Source organism: Schistocerca nitens, chromosome 2 (genome assembly GCF_023898315.1).
Source record: "Schistocerca nitens isolate TAMUIC-IGC-003100 chromosome 2, iqSchNite1.1, whole genome shotgun sequence".
Classification (NCBI taxonomy): Eukaryota; Metazoa; Arthropoda; class Insecta; order Orthoptera; family Acrididae; genus Schistocerca; species Schistocerca nitens.
This window is the reverse complement of record NC_064615.1, coordinates 146,371,124-146,390,877: the sequence shown is the minus strand read 5'-3', so window position 1 is coordinate 146,390,877 and position 19,754 is coordinate 146,371,124. Positions and strand designations below refer to the sequence as shown.

Sequence of the window (19,754 nt, the reverse complement as noted above, 5' to 3'; positions counted from 1 at the left end):
TTAATTAAAGAAAGTTGTTTCGCACATAACGTGGCCTGTAACTACCACACACGGCGTTAAAGTAAAGTACTTCACATCCTCCATCACGATACGAAAATGTAATTGGGCTTCTCCATTTGAGGAGCTGGTTATAGAGATAAATAAATATTTCATGTAATTTGTCTCAGTGATCCTATTTACATTTGATTGCCAAGCAGGCACTTTATCTATAACATTTAGAATGAATAAGCTTAACTCAATTTGTATTCGAACTAGCTGGACTAAGTTCAGAATAAATAGAAGTTGGAGAATGCGTCCAGGAAAATTAATTGGCATTAATATAAAGTTGATCATTATGGTTGTCATGTATTGATGGGCGATGCCATAACTGTCAGTGTCACTCTCGACTAAGACCCCTGCGACGAGGAGAAAGGAACAACGACCGTGCTGAGAAAGGACCATCGAGAGAGGAAGCTTTTCGTTCCCTTGAGACTGCTATGCCGCGGCTTGAACCATAAGAGGTTTGCTTTCCAATTTCTGCCTGTGAGTTGTTTGCGAAAGTAACAAAATAAGGAGTCTGACATTTTAAGAAACATTTTCTTGAGCCCTCCTTCTCTTAAACGTTTTGGAAAATTTTGTGAAAATTTGTGGTAAGTTCCTATTGGACCAAACTGCTGAGGTCATGGGTCCCTAAATTTACACACAATTTTATCTATCTTAAACTAACACACGCAAAGGACAACACACGCACACTCATGCCCGATGGAGGACTCGAATCTCCGACGGGGGAAGCCGCACTAACTGTGGAAGGCACCCTAGACCGCGCGCCTACCCCTCGCGGCTCTCTTAAACTTAGGCCTACTTGAATAGCTATTTTGAACTTCTCAAACTATAGTATGCAGAATAGAGTGAAAAACTTTGGGATGACGGTAACAAAGGACATTAACAAATACGTACTCGAGATGACTAGTACGGCTTATTTCAAAGCTTAAAAACTAATTAGCAAGAATATTGGAAAACCATCAATGGCAAATTGATTTTACGTAAATTTACATGAAAAGTAGTATCATGCAGCAATGATTAAAGCTGTTTTAACGAAACATAGTTAGACAAGAGTCCAAGCTATACATTTGTACTTGTCTGTTATTACGAATTATTGCGCAATAACAGATATATAAGCCAACAGTTAACAATTATATATAGCCTACAATATAAAGTCTATAGAATGTTTCCGGACCAGCAAAGTAAAATATTCGCTGTATGTAACCGTACCTCCAATGAACTCCATACAAATAAAACAATATTTGAAACGATAGGCAATTTCTTTGTCCCAATATCTTAATTCTACGAGAGCCTAAGGAGAACCTGTGCCACTATATAAAGAGAATGGATCACAAATGAAGATTGCGGAAAGTATCTGTAAATTCTGACCACTTCTAACCAACTTAGTGAACTTATTGACTATCCATCTGCGTTGCATTTGCCCTCTTATTGCCACTGCATTGCGACGATACCTCAGGGCATACTAGTACAAACAGTACAGTACAGTCGCTGGTTCTCCGTGTTGTTTCTAAAAGTGTTACACCATGCACAATTTTGTGTTTAAATCGGGGTTTCTTTATTTTATACCTATCAACACAGTGAAGATAAATTTTTGGAAAGGTTATCCAATAAAGTAATTATCTGACCACCCTACTCCCGTCCACAACTGCTTGAAATAAACGATATTCTACGATACTCACATTGATTGGAGTACATGGACCAGAAGTTTAATGTGCTAGCACAATGGATTATTGAATAACAAGCCTCACATTAGTAGATGAAGTCGGTAACGCCTCCGCTGTGTCGCCGACGACCGTGCGCTCGTGACGCTGTTGACTGAGTCCCCTTTTCCAGCTGGGCTGCTCGACGGTAGACCTCCAGCGTCACTGTAATCGAGGATCTAAATTGCAGCCGTGTGGTACCGTTGGTCTTGCAGTGAACGGCAGTTTCCAGCACGAAGACGATCAGTGACACGCAGAGGCCGAGCACCAGCAGAGCGAACTCCCCCTGCACGTGCGTCAGCTGCAGCTTCACCGGGCCGTCCGGAGCCTGGGAGTACGACCGCATCCCTACTTGGGCGGCCAGCTGCACTCGTGGGACTAGCCACTTGCGAGCCACCTGCGGAAAACATTCGAAGCACTCAGAGCCTGCCTACATATTACCTTTCTAACAAGTACATTTCTGGGAATTAAAACTGCGAGACTTGGAAGGGTAGCAAATAATTTACGTGGACAGTTTAGCGGGAAGTATAGATGATTTGGGGATACACAGGGTAATTCAGCTGCCCCTATCGATGTCATTCTATGCAACCCGCAGTGTTATATGTGCTATTCACAAAACACGCATGAGACCTTCATATGCTCTCATTCTTTACGTGCAAACTATTAGGCCTACAGTAAAAATGAACGGGAGCTCATTGTAGGAAATGTAATGCACTGAAATTTTGTACTGGGGTACTGCTTCGCTAGAGGCGGTATCTTCGAGTTATTGAAGAAAAACGTACAAAAGTGACTTTCAAAAGAAACCCCATTCCATGACTCAGCCCCCATCAATCAGGATTTCTAGTATATTATCTACGGCTCTCAGTCCTATCACAAAAAAATTGCGACTACACGTATTATTTGACCCGTTCGACCTTTTTTGATCTTCATTGACTGGCCGTCTTACACCAGCGGCTTGGTCGAGGCAGATACAAATTGTAAAATTGTTGTTTGAATAAATTTTAACTGGCCCGCCCGGTTGGCCGTGCGGTCTAACGCACGGCTTTATGGACGGGAAGGAGCGTCTGGTCCCCGGCACGAATCCGCCCGGCGGATTTGTGTCAAGGTCAGGTGAGCCGGTCAGTCTGTGGATAGTTTTTAGGCGGTTTTCCATCTGCCTCGGCAAATGCGGGCTGGTTCCCCTTATTCCGCCTCAGCTACACTATGTCGGCGATTGCCGCGCAAACAAGTTCTGCACGTACGCGTACACCACCAATACTCTGCCACGCTACATAGGGATTACACTCGTCTTGTGTGAGACGTTCTCTGGGGGGTCCATCGGGGGGCCGAACCGCAGAATAACCCTGGGTTCGGTGAGGGCGCCGGAGCGATGAAGTGGACTGCGGTAGTCGTCGTGGGGTTGCGGACCACTGCGGCTGCGGCGTGGACGGAGCCTCTCCGTCGTTTCTAGGTACCCGGTTTACGTAACATAACATAACATAAACTTTAACTATCAGTTTTGTAAACTTTAACAGCATATAGTAAACAACTACATCGTTACATTAGTCCGGCCTTCTGACTGCGAAACAACTGTACTTGTAAATAATAAGTCTGGATCGAACTATCTACGTAATTAGTTTTAGCGGAACATTTTAGAAAGTAGTTGTTATTTAATTACGGGCACTTTTAAATTATCAATGTTATAAAGTATCCTACTATGCTGGTGGCGTAACATCCCAACCAATACAGACCGAATAAGATCGAATATCGGGAACAGTTCGTGCAGTCCGAAATTTATGTACCGTGGTAGGAAGGAGCTCCACGAATTACATACGAGAAATCCTGGCTGGTGAGAGATGCCTGCCGGGCTGGAGGCTGGAGGTTACTTTTGTACTTTTTATTGAATAAATCGAAAACCGTGCCTCTAGCAAAAACGTATCCCAATACAAATCTTATCTCTTGATAGTGGACTCTGGTCTCCTGCTAGAGCCTAAGATCAATGTGATTCAAAATTTCGGAGATTCATGTCCGCCATCTTCAGATGAACGCTGCTGCTGAGGCCCAATGAAAACTGATGATGGTGGACAGATGGAGACTACACTAAATTATAACACCGGAAAAGCCTACGAAGTCACATAAAATTTAAGTACATTACATTTTCCACAAAAATGTCCTCTCCATTTTTTCTGTAGGACTAATAGTTTGCATGTAGCGAGCGAGAGGTCGGAAATCTCGCGCATAGTTTATGAATGTGTACTATTTCTCTTGCGTGGACTTGGGTTTTAAAAAAAATGTAAACTAAATATTACGATAGATTTTATAAATAATCGACAAGTACGTCAAAGAAGAAGAGAGAGAACTACACTGGACATGTTATTCCATGGACTCTTGCGCTTCTATGCATGAGCTATCTTTCCTTTGTCATTCGCTTATCTTATCTGCTTGGATTCGGACCTAAGAGGACGTGCTTGTGTAAACCCCATCCCGCTGTACCAGCTGATAATGTAAGACGTACTTAAAACCCGAATAATATAATGGTTATTTTGTCAAAAGGATTTGTGTATGTGGCCAGTATATTGTGAATCAGACACCTTTATTGTCTTAAGTAGATATGGGCCTTAACAAAGAATTTTCATTGTTAGGCGCCATCTTAGAATAATCTTCAACATATTTCTTTTAGCTTATCTACGAGACTTGCCGTCGGTTAGGACAATTAAGTTTATTTCAGACCCCACGCGACTGGAGGCAGCTACTAATAATTTAACAATTTTATTTACAGATTTTCTTTATATAACGAAATAAAATCCCAGGCAGAAAAGGTCTGGTCACAGGATTCCAGTTCCATTATAGGATTTCATTTGTAAATGCTACTCTTGTTATATTATATTGGGGAATCGAGACGAAACCACGGCATTAACTTACGTACTACAGTAGTGTACATGGAACAGATTTGGCAAATATTCTCTGGTGCAATAAGCACACGAATTCTCACGATCCTAGCGTTGGATAGATAAGAAAAGGACGATTAATTATAGACGAATACGTAATTACCCTGAGAACTGAACTAGTTTACAGAGTGCTTATACACGTCGGGCTAAATTAAACAACATATTACACACTTAATAATATTCCTAGATTAGTTATTTCTCTTTTATGCTGAGCCATTGCATTAATGTGTGTTTCTTTTTTGTATAAGTCACGGCTCATTTTATTTTATTACATTACACTAATAGTCACAAAACAATTTTTTTTTTAGTTTTATTACATTACAAAGGCCAGATATAACATTGCGGATTGAATAAAACGATTTCGATAGGGGCAGCTAAATCACCCTGTCTAGTGTGGCAAACTCGGTATACTGAAATGCAGATGCACTCGCTCTAACCGGGCCGCTATCGAGTCAAACTGAGACTGGATAACAGATAAGGGTACTTCATCCCAATACGGCTTCCGTACCAGAGTACATCACTTCTAATTGCTGAAGAGCAGTGGCATTTCAGTCTACTGGTAACCCGTGACTACGTCTGTTCACTGGGTGAGAGATCTGGAGAGTGGTCTGCAATGTTCAGTAATCCCAGTATCGAGGTTGATCAGGACGTAACAGGCATCACGATCTGTCCCTATAAATGTCATGAGTCAATGATCAAGCGATATTGTTTGTGCTTAAGAGATTTCTGAGACTTCTGCAATTAGCAATAGTCCTGTGGAACATGAAGAAACATACAAAACCACTTTAGTCAACATTAAAGAATCAATAAATCAAATAAGGATTTAACAGTCTGTATAGATAAATATATATATGTCCGTTTCCTTCAAAAACTGCCTGTAAGAATGGAACTGTCGAACAAAGTAAGTGAAATCTTCACTAAACGTTACCTAAACTCACCCTTTAAGTAATTTTTAAATGCAGTGTTTAACTGTATTATTTTACTATAATGTATGACGTACAAGTGGCCCTAACTAATTAGCTTGGCTTACCTGTTGCAATGGAGACGAGTTACTGCTGGAGGTGATGAACATAAAAATACAGCGCAGCGGAATACCAGCTCAATATCAGGAAGCCTTGCGTAGTGCAATTCAAGGACGTGCAACTATTGTTAGCAGATCATGCTTCAGTTTTAACCACTGTGTTCCGCAGAGTACAGTGTGTCCATTCACACATCAAATTATTAGACGGTGGTGGATACTAAGTTTGCTGATTCAGGTAAAGGGGCTAGCATTCAAAAACTATATTGAAACTCAAATATCCTCCTTTGCAGTTATAACTATTCTTACAAAACTTACTTCTTTTTACAAATATGACTCTGTCATGAAATTAATTATAGAAATGGTAACGGAGTGATAATTCTAAACCTCTGAGTGCAGTCCATGAGAATAGGTTATTCAGATCTGTACAATGAAACTACTAACTCGAACCTAGAAAGAGAAATCCCAGTAAAACTTTCGGTTTACCAAACACATCGTAAATTACAGATAAGCAGGCAGTGCTCAGCAATGTGTCCATCACACTACTCACTCACATCTCACAGAATGCCAGTGGCAACAAAATATCACAGTGATTGTATTCATAATCTCTGTGGCATAACATATCGGCTGTTGAAGACTAGTGTTTGAGAAATGTCCACCCTACAAATATCAAGTACGACACATCGAATGAAAACATTCAGTCTACATCACATTTCTTGAATACTAAAGATAAACTACAGGTTTTACACATTGTGAGTGGAGATCGAGATGTGGAATATATTGCGGAGGATGTTGGATGGAAAATGATGAGGAATATATTTGTGGAAAATGACTGAAACCTGGGATTTAAGTGTTAGGATAGGGGTGGGATGACAGCCGGACCAGGAAAGAGAGGGTTAGAGCCTTTCTTTGTCGTGATTTGGGCACAGTAGGTTACTGTTGGTTGGTAGAGTGATGGATCCCGAAAATGAGTTAATGGTCTAGGAGGGAAAAGCGATTGAAATTCCTTTGGTGAGTAAATGGAGTGCGTGGAGATGAAGGGGAGATGCGACCTGTTAATAGAGGTGCGGCAGCAGGGAGGGTTCTCAAGGATGGAGAGGGGGGGGGGGAATTATCGAGACTATTGGGCGTCGAGTCTCACGTTCACAGACGATGTGTAAATGTGATTAACTGGTACAGGAGGTGGGTGTGAATGTGTAGGCTGATGGAGAAGGCAAGGCCGAATAAACGACGTTCTAGGTTTGTGTAGAGATTCGTAGTGTTTGGGATGGGGATGAGGTCCATGCAACACTGGCATAGGTAGGATGGGACAGATGTGGGTCTTGTAGGTTACGTAGAATGCTAAGGAAATTAATCCCTGTGTCCAGCCTGTTAGCAGTTGGACTTTCTTTTGTCTGGTGAATAGTTTTGGATTTTAGGCTGCTTTCCGATCGATTCGAAAGTATATTATGTGATCAAACGTCTCTGGACACGAATTAGTGGGCATTAATGTGTGGCCTACATGCCCTTCGCCCTTATGACAGCTTGAATTCTGGTGGGGATACTTCCAGTGAAGTGTCTGAGTGTTTGTGGAGGAATGGTAGCTCATTATTTCTCAAGTGACGAAATCAGAAAGAATATAATGTAGGACACTGTGGTCTGAACTGTTGTCGATGTTGTAACTCATCCCAAATGTGCTCCTTTGGGTTCCAGTTGGGACCCCTGCGGGACAGTCCATTTCAGAATTGTGATTGTGCACGAACCATTGCCTCACAGTTGCTGCTTTATGACAATGTATTATCATAATGAAGCAATCATTGTCTCCTAACTGTTTCTTTACAGTACACAGAACTTAGTGCTGCAAAATGTGTTCATACCGTTCCATATTTACGTTTCATTGAGAGCATTAAAGGGACCAAACCTTAAATACGAAAACCTTACCCATACAGTGACTTTCGTACTTCACTGTTGGCTTTAAAAATGATGAGAGATACCGTTCTCCCATTCATTCGCCAAACTCAGACCTCAGACCCTTTTATCTGTTTCCCGCAAGGTATATGTCGATTATTCACTCCATAACACAATCTTCCAGTCACTCACTGTCCAGTGCCAATTCCGCATTACGTAGGACGTCCCGCTGCTTTTGGTCCGACAACGTATTTTAGTGTCTTAGGCAGGATGACTAGGTAATTGTGGACTGTGATATAAATGTCACGGGGATGAGTGGTGGGGATAGCCGGTGGAAGTCATCATATAGATGTCTCTATAAGCAAATACAATTTCATATGTATGCCTGATCAGAATTAGGTTGACTTAAACTGAAGTACAAGAGTACGTTATATTATTAAATTACTGACGCGAATTATAAAAAATAAAAAAAATATTACTAAATAACATCGCCACATGTACTCGTATGATTGACTGCAGTCAATAGCGTGTAATAAGATGACGTGATTTCAGAGATAACGAGGGTGTGAAAGACGTTATCGACGTAATTAGCGAACGCAGAAACAAACGCTGGACATATAATAGCTTTGTGGCATAGTGTTAAGAAGCGACGGCGGCAATTTTTGATATTGCAGACAATCCACTGACGGGACGTCGGTTGCAAATAATACATTGCCGAAGTTACAGTTTGAGTTCATTGAGGGTTCCGACCAAGAGAAAGCTATTAACACGAACAGTGAGAATGTACTTAATTCATTAGATAACAGATTTGAAGCTACTGGCAATTTCTGTGACCCCTTAAAATCCGCCGGCCGCAGTGGCCGAGCGGTTCTAGGCGCTACAGTCTGGAACCGCGCGACCACTCCGATCGCAGGTTCGACTCCCGCATCGGTCATGGATGTGTGCGATGTCCTTAGGTTAGTTACGTTTAAGTAGTTATAAGTTCAAGGGGACTCATGACCACAGCAGTTATGTCCCATAGTGTTCTGAGCCATTTTTTGAACCTTGAAATCCTTTGAGTGGATGAATCGCAGCGTTCTGTTCAGTAATATTATGTTGCTACCGGCACTGCTGTGTGGTTCAAATGGTTCAAATGGCTCTGAGCACTATGGGACTCAACTGCTGAGGTCATTAGTCCCCTAGAACTTAGAACTAGTTAAACCTAACTAACCTAAGGACATCACAAACATCCATGCCCGAGGCAGGATTCGAACCTGCGACCGTAGCGGTCTTGCGGTTCCAGACTGCAGCGCCTTTAACCGCACGGCCACTTCGGCCGGCTAATGCTGTGTAATAGTACGAATCTTACCTAACTAACGCTAAACACATGATGTTGCGAAATTCCTGTAGAGTAAGTAATCACTCTTCATCCGATTGGTAATTAATTACCTGTGGTATTCCTCAGGGTTCGATCGGGGTCCTGCTGCTTTTCTTGAGTAAATTAATAAATCTCTCGTCTATTACATTGCCAGACTTGTTTCGTGTGCAGATGATACAAACATTTCAATAAATAGCAAGTCAAGAACAGATTTATGAATATCTGGTACTCAAATTTCAATAACATTCATAAATGCTTTAAAGCTAATGCACTGTCACTAAACGTTGAAAACACCATCTATATTCATTTCAGAACCTGTAAGACATTTCCTTCCAGCATGTGTATAACACGTGAAGACATGCAGATCGAAGAGGTTGACTGTGTTAAATTTCTGGGATTACAACTCCATATTAAATTCTGTTGGGGAGGGCATACTACAGAATAGATGAAGCGCCTAAATAAATATGTATATTTGGAATGAGAATTATGTCAGATGGAGGAATACAAATTTAAAATATAGCATGCTTTGCTTTCTTTCTTCCCATTATTTCATATGGGATCACAATCTGGAGTAACTCGTCAAACTAAGCAAAAGCGTTTAAAGTGCAAAATCGTGTAATAAGACTTATTTGTGATGTAAATGCAAGAACATCATGTAGAAAGCTGTTAAAGGAACTGCGTATTGTAACCACTGATTCTCAGTATTTTCATTCCTTAATGATATTTGTTGCAAGCTATATGTCTCTATTTCCACCCAGTAGCTCCATATATAGCATAAGTATTAGGAATAAGAACAATCTACATAAACGCCTAAAATCGCTTTTCTTTGTCCAAATAGGGCTCTAATATTCAGGAACATACATTTTCAATAAATTGTCAGAAACGATTAAAAACTTGGTTTCAGATAAAGCGCAGTTTAAACACAGTTTGAAAGACTTTTCGATACGCAACTACTTTTACTTTGTAGATAAATATCTTAACAGTAGTCTTAGAACAGTTTTAGTAAAAATATCTTTTAGTTATTAGTTTTGACAGCACTTGGTCACAACAGTGAAGATTAGCTGTTTTGTGTATGATGAATTTATTAAAAATGCATAACTACGTTGCATTCTGAAGGTGCATAAATTCTGTAAATATTAGCAGTTACCAATTGCTATATTTATTCACATACTTCGACAATCTATTGACAAATTATGAGGAAGGTGAGTATCATATTTAAATGTTCTATGTTTTTCATCTTCCCCCATGAACCATGGACCTTGCCGTTGGTGGGGAGGCTTGCGTGCCTCAGCGATACAGATGGCCGTACCGTAGGTGCAACCACAACGGAGGGGTATCTGTTGAGAGGCCAGACAAACATGTGGTTCCTGAAGAGGGGCAGCAGCCTTTTCAGTAGTTGTAGGGGCAACAGTCTGGATGATTGACTGATCTGGCCTTGTAACATTAACCAAAACGGCCTTGCTGTGCTGGTACTGCGAACGGCTGAAAGCAAGGGGAAACTACAGCCGTAATTTTTCCCGAGGACATGCAGCTTTACTGTATGATTAAATGATGATGGCGTCCTCTTGGGTAAAATATTCCGGAGGTAAAATAGTCCCCCATTCAGATCTCCGGGCGGGGACTACTCAAGAGGACGTCGTTATCAGGAGAAAGAAAACTGGCATTCTACGGATCGGAGCGTGGAATGTCAGATCCCTTAATCGGGCAGGTAGGTTAGAAAATTTAAAAAGGGAAATGGAGAGGTTAAAGTTAGATATAGTGGGAATTAGTGAAGTTCGGTGGCAGGAGGAACAAGACTTTTGGTCAGGTGATTACAGGGTTATAAATACAAAATCAAATAGGGGTAATGCAGGAGTAGGTTTAACAATGAATAAAAAAATAGGAGTGCGGGTTAGCTACTACAAACAGCATAGTGAACGCATTATTGTGGCCAAGATAGACACAAAGCCCATGCCTACTACAGTAGTACAAGTTTATATGCCAACTAGCTCTGAAGATGATGAAGAAATTGATGAAATGTATGACGAGATAAAAGATATTATTCAGGTGGTGAAGGGAGACGAAAATTTAATAGTCATGGGTGACTGGAATTCGTCAGTAGGAAAAGGGAGAGAGGGAAACATAGTAGGTGAATATGGATTGGGGGGAAGAAATGAAAGAGGAAGCCGCCTTGTAGAATTTTGCACAGAGCATAACTTAATCATAGCTAACACTTGGTTCAAGAATCATAAAAGAAGGTTGTATACATGGAAGAATCCTGAAGATACTAATAGGTATCAGCTAGATTATATAATGGTAAGACAGAGATTTAGGAACCAGGTTTTAAATTGTAAGACATTTCAAGGGGCAGATGTGGATTCTGACCACAATCTATTGGTTATGAACTGCAGATTGAAACTGAAGAAACTGCAAAAAGGTGGGAATTTAAGGAGATGGGACCTGGATAAACTGAAAGAACCAGAGGTTGTAGAGAGTTTCAGGGAGAGCATAAGGGAACAATTGACAGGAATGGGGGAAAGAAATACAGTAGAAGAAGAATGGGTAGCTCTGAGGGATGAAGTAGTGAAGGCAGCAGAGGATAAAGTAGGTAAAAAGACGAGGGCTAATAGAAATCCTTGGGTAACAGAAGAAATATTGAATTTAATTGATGAATGGAGAAAATATAAAATTGCAGTAAATGAAGCAGGCACAAAGGAATACAAACGTCTCAAAAATGAGATCGACAGGAAGTGCAAAATGGCTATGCAGGCATGGCTAGAGGACAAATGTAAGGATGTAGAGGCTTGTCTCACTAGGGGTAAGATAGATACTGCCTACAGGAAAATTAAAGAGACCTTTGGAGAGAAGAGAACCACTTGTATGAATATCAAGAGCTCAGATGGCAACCCAGTTCTAAGCAAAGAAGGGAAGGCAGAAAGGTGGAAGGAGTATATAGAGGGTTTATACAAGGGTGATGTACTTGAGGACAGTATTATGGAAATGGAAGAGGATGTAGATGAAGATGAAATGGGAGATAAGATACTGCGTGAAGAGTTTGACAGAGCACTGAAAGACCTGAGTCGAAACAAGGCCCCGGGAGTAGACAACATTCCGTTAGAACTACTGATGGCCTTGGGAGAGCCAGTCATGACAAAACTCTACCATCTGGTGAGCAAGATGTATGAGACATGCGAAATACCCACAGACTTCAAGAAGAATATATTAATTCCAATCCCAAAGAAAGCAGGTGTTGACAGATGTGAAAATTACCGAACTATCAGTTTAATAAGTCACACCTGCAAAATACTAACGCGAATTCTTTACAGACGAATGGAAAAACTGGTAGAAGCGGACCTCGGGGAAGATCAGTTTAGATTCCGTAGAAATGTTGGAACACGTGAGGCAATATTAACCTTACGACTTATCTTAGAAGAAAGATTAAGAAAAGGCAAACCTACGTTTCTAGCATTTGTAGACTTAGAGAAAGCTTTTGACAACGTTAACTGGAAACTCTCTTTCAAATTCTGAAGGTGGCAGGGGTAAAATACAGGGAGCGAAAGGCTATTTACAATTTGTACAGAAACCAGATGGCAGTTATAAGAGTCGAGGGGCATGAAATGGAAGCAGTGGTTGGGAAAGGAGTGAGACAGGGTTGTAGCCTCTCCCCGATGTTGTTCAATCTGTATATTGAGCAAGCAGTAAAGGAAACAAAAGAAAAATTCGGAGTAGGTATTAAAATTCATGGAGAAGAAATAAAAACTTTGAGGTTCGCCGATGACATTGTAATTCTGTCAGAGACAGCAAAGGACTTGGAAGAGCAGTTGAACGGAATGGACAGTGTCTTGAAAGGAGGATATAAGATGAACATCAACAAAAGTAAAACGAGGATAATGGAATGTAGTCAACTTAAATCGGGTGATGCTGAGGGGATTAGATTAGGAAATGAGACACTTAAAGTAGTAAAGGAGTTTTGCTATTTATGGAGTAAAATAACTGATGATGGTCGAAGTAGAGAGGATATAAAATGTAGACTGGCAATGGCAAGGAAATCGTTTCTGAAGAAGAGAAATTTGTTAACATCGAGTATAGATTTAAGTGTCAGGAAGTCGTTTCTGAAAGTATTTGTATGGAGTGTAGCCATGTATGGAAGTGAAACATGGACGATAACCAGTTTGGACAAGAAGAGAATAGAAGCTTTCGAAATGTGGTGCTACAGAAGAATGCTGAAGATAAGGTGGGTAGATCACGTAACTAATGAGGAGGGATTGAATAGGATTGGGGAGAAGAGAAGTTTGTGGCACAACTTGACTAGAAGAAGGGATCGGTTGGTAGGACATGTTTTGAGGCATCAAGGGATCACAAATTTAGCATTGGAGGGCAGCGTGGAGGGTAAAAATCGTAGAGGGAGACCAAGAGATCAATACACTGAGCAGATTCAGAAGGATGTAGGTTGCAGTAGGTACTGGGAGATGAAGAAGCTTGCACAGGATAGAGTAGTATGGAGAGCTGCATCAAACCAGTCTCAGGACTGAAGACCACAACAACAACAACAATGTTTTTCATGTTATACTTTCTGATATATCCCACACTCACGAGAATCATCTCATTTTTGGTCTATGCAACGAAAACTAAATCGAAACTAATCTAAAACAATTAGAAATTGATAATAACTGGAAAATGGCTTGGCTTTTTAAAAACAAAATGATAGTCACAGGCATACATCATCAATTCGAGATAGTAGATCCACAAATGAATACATAAATGTTAACCAAAAAGAATCATTGTGGGTAACTGACATAAGAGTACATTAAGGAAGTGACATATTTTCCTACGAATATTTCTCAGTTTCTAAAAATAATATTCTGGACAATGGAGAAGAAATAATAACACTAATAGAAATAAGAATACGACATTTAAAGTACACTTACTAAAATGTAAAGGCATAAAACCATTATATGTAAAAAGAGGATATGAATAATTTTTAATGAAAGTTGCTACCGCAGATATTAATGAAGAATGAGAGAATATAAGTAGCAGCTTACAGAATCCTACTTTTGAAGCACTGGGAAAATGATTTAAAAGATGTGATAACAAGAGGTTAGGAGGCAATTAAGAGTAGAATATTATTAACAAACAGAAATTGCTAAATAGGAACATAAAAAAACACCCAGTGCAATTTGTACCAAATATATAAGTAAACCAGAAAACTACATTTAGGACAAAAAGGAATTGCCTATACAGAAATGAAACATTTGAACAGACAAGAAAAATATATATCAATCATTAACATAGTCAAAAATAAACAATGTGAAGAAATTTATAAGAACTTTTCTTATGACCACAACTTGATGGAACAAACAGAAATGAATGTAGGTGGGAGAGAAATAGATTTGCAAATATCAACAGAATTTGAAGAATCTTTAAAACCAATGAAGAAAGAAATGCGGTTAATATAAATGACATTAACAGTGAGTTATGAAAATATAGCAGATTCTCCTGCAACTACGAAATTTCATATTTCCTAAATATTTTCTTGGAGAATACGGGATATTGTCGAAACAATTTTAACTAGAAACCAGAGTGGTGTCAAATTATGACGAACAACAATGGACCATATATTTATAAATAGAAGAAGAGAGCTTAACAATGAGACATACTTAGCTTCTATCAACTATGTCAAGGCGTTAGATAGAGTTTAATTTTAAACGAAAATGAAGTTCCACAACACTTAATACAGAATATAAAAAGCTGTACAACGAAAGTAATTTGTTATAGAAACTGCTAACAAAATAAGTAAGAACTGCATTGTAACTAACCATGGAGTTAGGCAAAGTTTACAGTCTTTCCCCAATCAACTCCAGTTTATATATAAATTATATTATTAAAATGTGGAATTAGGAAAGAAAAGAACCACGAAGAAACAGAACGAGATCAGAACCATTATACAAATACATTAATGTATGCTGTCTGTCAGTTTACAATATCCACCTCAGAAGAAGAAATAAAAAGAGATATTTTCAAATTAAACCAAACTGATAAAAATTGTAAATTAATGGCATTAAAAAGATGCGATCATTAAATAGTGGTAGAAGACTAAATAATCAACAATTACGTCCTTCTAACTACCTGGCAGCCACGATTCTTTGCACTATGATGATGTTATAAAGAATGAAACACCAAAATTATGGGGTGTCTGTACGACAAATAAAATGGCATTATATGTAACACATGTAAAGAAATGCAAAAAATTTTATGAAACACAAACTGTCCCATTGAGGTTTCATGGGTCTGAATCATAGACCGCAAATATGAAATATATAAATTTATAGTGACGTCATAAATACAATTCCTCAGATCAGTTAAAGGATGTAAACAAGAAGACGAATTAAGAAACGAAGATATTAAAAATGAGATTAAACAACTTACAATAACAGATGAAATCGACGCATATAAGTAGAAATGGAACACATAAACAGTATGCAATACCGCAGATATTCTATAAAAATTTTGAAACATATACCAAAGGGTTAGAAAACGTAAGTCGGCCCAGGGACCTATGGAGCTAAGAAAACTCAAATTGGAACGCGTTCCTTGAACCAAACACATGAATTTAAATGATCATGGTGATGATCAAGACAATGATAATCACCTGATTACCGAATAAAGAGTACTGTGTAAAGTACGGCACGTTATATCAATGTTTGGCAGTAACAATCCGTAGAGGTATGAAGTGGAACGAGAATGTAGGCCCAGTTGTAGGTGAAGCAAACGACAGGCGGCGACGGATGGATAGGACATTGGGAAAATGTAATTTGTTATTTTTTTCAACACTTCTCACATCTCCCACATAGGCATTTCGCTTTAATTCCTAAAAATGCTGATTCAAAGACCAATTTCGAATCCAAGATCGTTATTAAGTGGCTAATTTTATGTAGAGTGTAACAAAAAGATACGACCAATCTTTCGGGAAACATTCCTCACTCATAGAGAAATAAAAGGTGTTACACTGACGTGGGTCTGCCAACATTTCACCTATATTCTATAGTTCATTTTCTACTTCCCTTCATAATGACAGTAATCACGGGAAAACACACAGAAACAGAACGTTCCACCATTACATGAAATGTTTTCTTACATGAAATGTTACAGTACGCTTTTCGTTATGTTTGGTTAGAAGATGTAGTAATTTGTAACCCTTCGGTTCACCGCCAGTATTTGCTGTTGCTATAGAACTAAGGTAATGTTGTCATGTGACTCACTTCATTGCTCGTGTAATAATGTGTTAGTTGCCCATATGTTTTGACAAGCAACTAAATTCATTGTTGACATGCTGGTAATTTCATTGCTCTATTAGCATGTATCACTTTGCATAAACTGCTTAGAGTTCGTCACGGATTGTCCAAGCACGTAGCATGAACTGCTAGTTGTGCATCAGAGACTGTGCACACACATAGACTCAAGCCGTTAGTGTTCACCACTGATTCACCACTGACTTGGTTTCCAATACAGTTCAATGTAGGTGTACTCAGATGTGGAGTTGGCAGATGCCCATTTGCTGTAGGAATCTGCAGATGGTAATGATCCTAGCGCCACGAGAGGAGTTCGTTGGAAGCAATTGATCGTCTTCTTAGGGAGCACGGGACGTTTGAGCCTGCTATTCGCTTCTCGGGGAGGTCATAAAGGACTGGGACACATCAACTGTAGAAGCTTCTTCGTGCTGTTGGGAGGCGTACAAGGACATATCAGCTGGAGGAGGAACTTCTTCGGGCAGTTGACGAAAACCATAGTGTCAGCGTAAGACAGTTAGCGGCAATAAGCTGCGTTCACCACATGACTGCCCTGAAGAATAATACATAAGAAACTCATGTATGCGAACGAAGTGCAAGGTTTTCAGGCAATACACTGTAGGTGATGTTTCTGCACGCCTGCATTTCAGCGAATGGTTCATTCAGCAATGTCAGCCCTCATTTTATCGTAAATTTGCTCTTTACGGATGAGTATCAGTTTTAAGCTGATCATATTGTAAATGTTCTCATTTAGCACACTTGCGCCATCGAGAATCCTCACGAAATTGTGCAATCACGTCATCAAGAAAGATTTTCTGTCGGCGTTTGGGCCGTCGCTACTGGTCGCCGTTTGTTAGGGCGTCATATTCTTCCAATCAGGCTCAATGGAGAAAGTTTCAAGGGAGGAACCATTCTTTCTCGTAGAAAGACTTCACAACAGCGGCAAAACCTGTACTTCGTGACTGATGGAGCTCCTCCTCATTTAAGTGATAAGGTTCTTGGGCTTCTAATAACAGATTCCGTGAACGACGGGTAAGAAGAGATAGACCAATTGCTTGGCATCCACGCCCTCCTATCCTAAAACCACCAGAATTTTATTTGCGAGAGCATTCGAAAACTTTTTCATAAAAAACCCCGATACTGCACGTACAGAGTCTTTGAGTCCGTATTGTGGAATACTGTGAAACTGTACGCAATTCTCTAGGGATGCGTCATCCAATAAGTCATTAATTGCTTGTATCATTCCTAACGGAAAGTGTTTTAAACATTTCATTTAGGGAATAGTTTCATACTGTGCTGAAACGTTCTTTTCCTGTTTGTTTCCCAAGATTAATGTATTGAAGAATTGTAGAAAGTGAGCTACAACACGGAAATAAAGCATTTCTGTAGACTTGTTTACATAACATATTTTCTCTTCTACGTGATTGAAATGTTTCTTGAAAATTTGGCCATCCCTTTTTTTGCACACTCTGTATAACAGCTGGAGTCGTGTGAATCCATGAGTACATAGGACTAACGTGCATTAGAATCAAATTAGGACACCTGATGTCACATGTAACTGGACACCTGATAACAGCCTTAGGGTAACCACAATATTACAGGGACAGGCCAAGAATATGGAGAGACATTACGATGCCTAATACAATGCAGGGAAACCGTTGGCATTCAAAAGACCGCGGATGGCAACCAAATGGGTCCTGCTATGAAAAGAAAAGGCATCCCGGACCATCACTCACGGTTGTCGGCCATAGTATGGCCGACAGTCAGGTTGGTATCCCAACGCTCTCCAGGACCCCTCCGGACATGTACTCGGCCTGGAATCCCATTGACTGGAGTAGAATTGTCTCCTTTGATGAGTCCCAGTTCTAACTGATTTCCGATTACCAGTGAAGTTACCTGGAGACACTCTGGACAGTGGTGAAATACGGATCTGAAAGTCCCTAACTTTTCGACCTGATAAGCAGGAGTGCCATTCCTTTTCATAAAAAAAAACCCTTCGGTTGTTTTCCGTGGCACCCTTACAGCACAGTGGTATATCGACGACATTCTAGGCACCGTTTTATGCTCCTTCAAGGGAAGGCAGCCTGGGCTTACATTTCGGCAAGATAATGTCCGCCTACAAAAGGCGAGAATTTCTAATGCTCGTTCCGTGCTCACCAAACCCCACCTTAGCCAGAAACTTCCCCGGATCTCTCACAAATTAACAACGTTTGTAAAATTACGGACAGGGCCCCCCAACCAGCTCCCAGATATTGACAGTCTAACCCGCCAGTTGGGCATAATTCGGCCCGATATCCCTCAAGAGGAAACCCACCATCTCTGTCAATTAACGCCAAGCTTAATAACTCCTCGCATAACGGCTATAGATGCACCAACTAATTAATAACTTGCAAGATTTGTAAAGCTCTTTCTCCTCAATCAACCAGCCAAGTTTCCTGAAACTGTGATCATTTGTCAGTCTGTACACATACATCATATCTGTACCAACTCGGATAATTCTACCGTGGTCCATCGCAATTTATTTAGTCTTAAGAGTGCATTTTAGGACTGCTGCTCAGAGGAAGGATGCTGATGGAGGAACTCAGGTAGGGTCATTAATATGCCTGTAATGAGAGATCTTTGACAAGTACATGCCAGTAAGAGCTACTGTAACTAATGCAATTAATATTTTGACATAACTTAATATTAAGTTGGAATGATCTATAACTTTTAGGCATCTGACATCAGCAGAAGCTGGTTTGTAAACACACCTGTCCCTCCCACGTGCTTATTATCCCAGCCTCGAAGAGTCTGTCGATGATATCATTGAGCTGTTCAAGGTAAGGCCAACCTTTGCGGACCGCAAACACCACGTTCTCCCAGTAGATGTCCTCGCGCATTGGTCGCAACCATGTGCTCAGCGCTTCCTCGTCCATGTAGTCACCAATGGCGAAGTATTCTGTGGGCAAAGAAGGGATCACTTCACACCAAACTAGCCTTTACACTAGCTATCAGTGTAGTTCTATGATACTATCAAACTTATCTAGCCGCAAAATAAAATTTATTTCAACCTGTTGCATTAAATAATAAGAACACAGACGTTAATCTGCAAAATAAATTCGGAAGTTTTGTATTTCTGTGAAGGTGCTAAGGTAAATTCACATAACAATTAAGATAATAATATTGTTTTTGTTAGCTGTGCCTCGAACATTTACAATATACACATACATGGCACATCAGTTTTGTAGGTGAATATCTGCTCTTCTCATTGCTGCTCTCCGGATTTATCTAACTTTAATGGAATTTGAGCTATGGACGAAAATATGAAAAACTGTAATTATGTATTTACAATCGTTAGTATTACAACTGCCGAAAACTTAGGCTCTAAATTTTGTTTGTGATGTGTGATAATGTTTACTGACATCTTCCACCATGCTGTCCATGTCTCTGTCCTGCGTAATAATTACGCTAAGTTCAATTAAGTACCTTATTCTGTCGCCTTACTTTGACTCATTAAGTACAGGGAGACATTATTCAACTATATGAGAAAAAGTAAATTAGTTACAAACTACGACGTGC

The 19,754-nt window shown here is 40.0% G+C and overlaps 1 protein-coding gene across 1 annotated transcript in view; it reads right to left on the bottom strand.

Moving 5' to 3' along the window:
- Positions 1-1,791: 1,791 nt before the first annotated feature.
- The window catches only part of LOC126234881 (glutamate receptor 1-like), an 81,622-nt gene continuing 63,659 nt past the window's right edge, over positions 1,792-19,754 (bottom strand). Inside the window, exons 6-7 of the mRNA XM_049943621.1 lie at positions 18,947-19,134; positions 1,792-2,139 (exon numbers count right to left, since the gene is read on the bottom strand). Coding sequence (XP_049799578.1) covers positions 1,792-2,139; positions 18,947-19,134 — 536 coding nt within the window. The remainder of the gene's footprint in view (positions 2,140-18,946; positions 19,135-19,754) is intronic.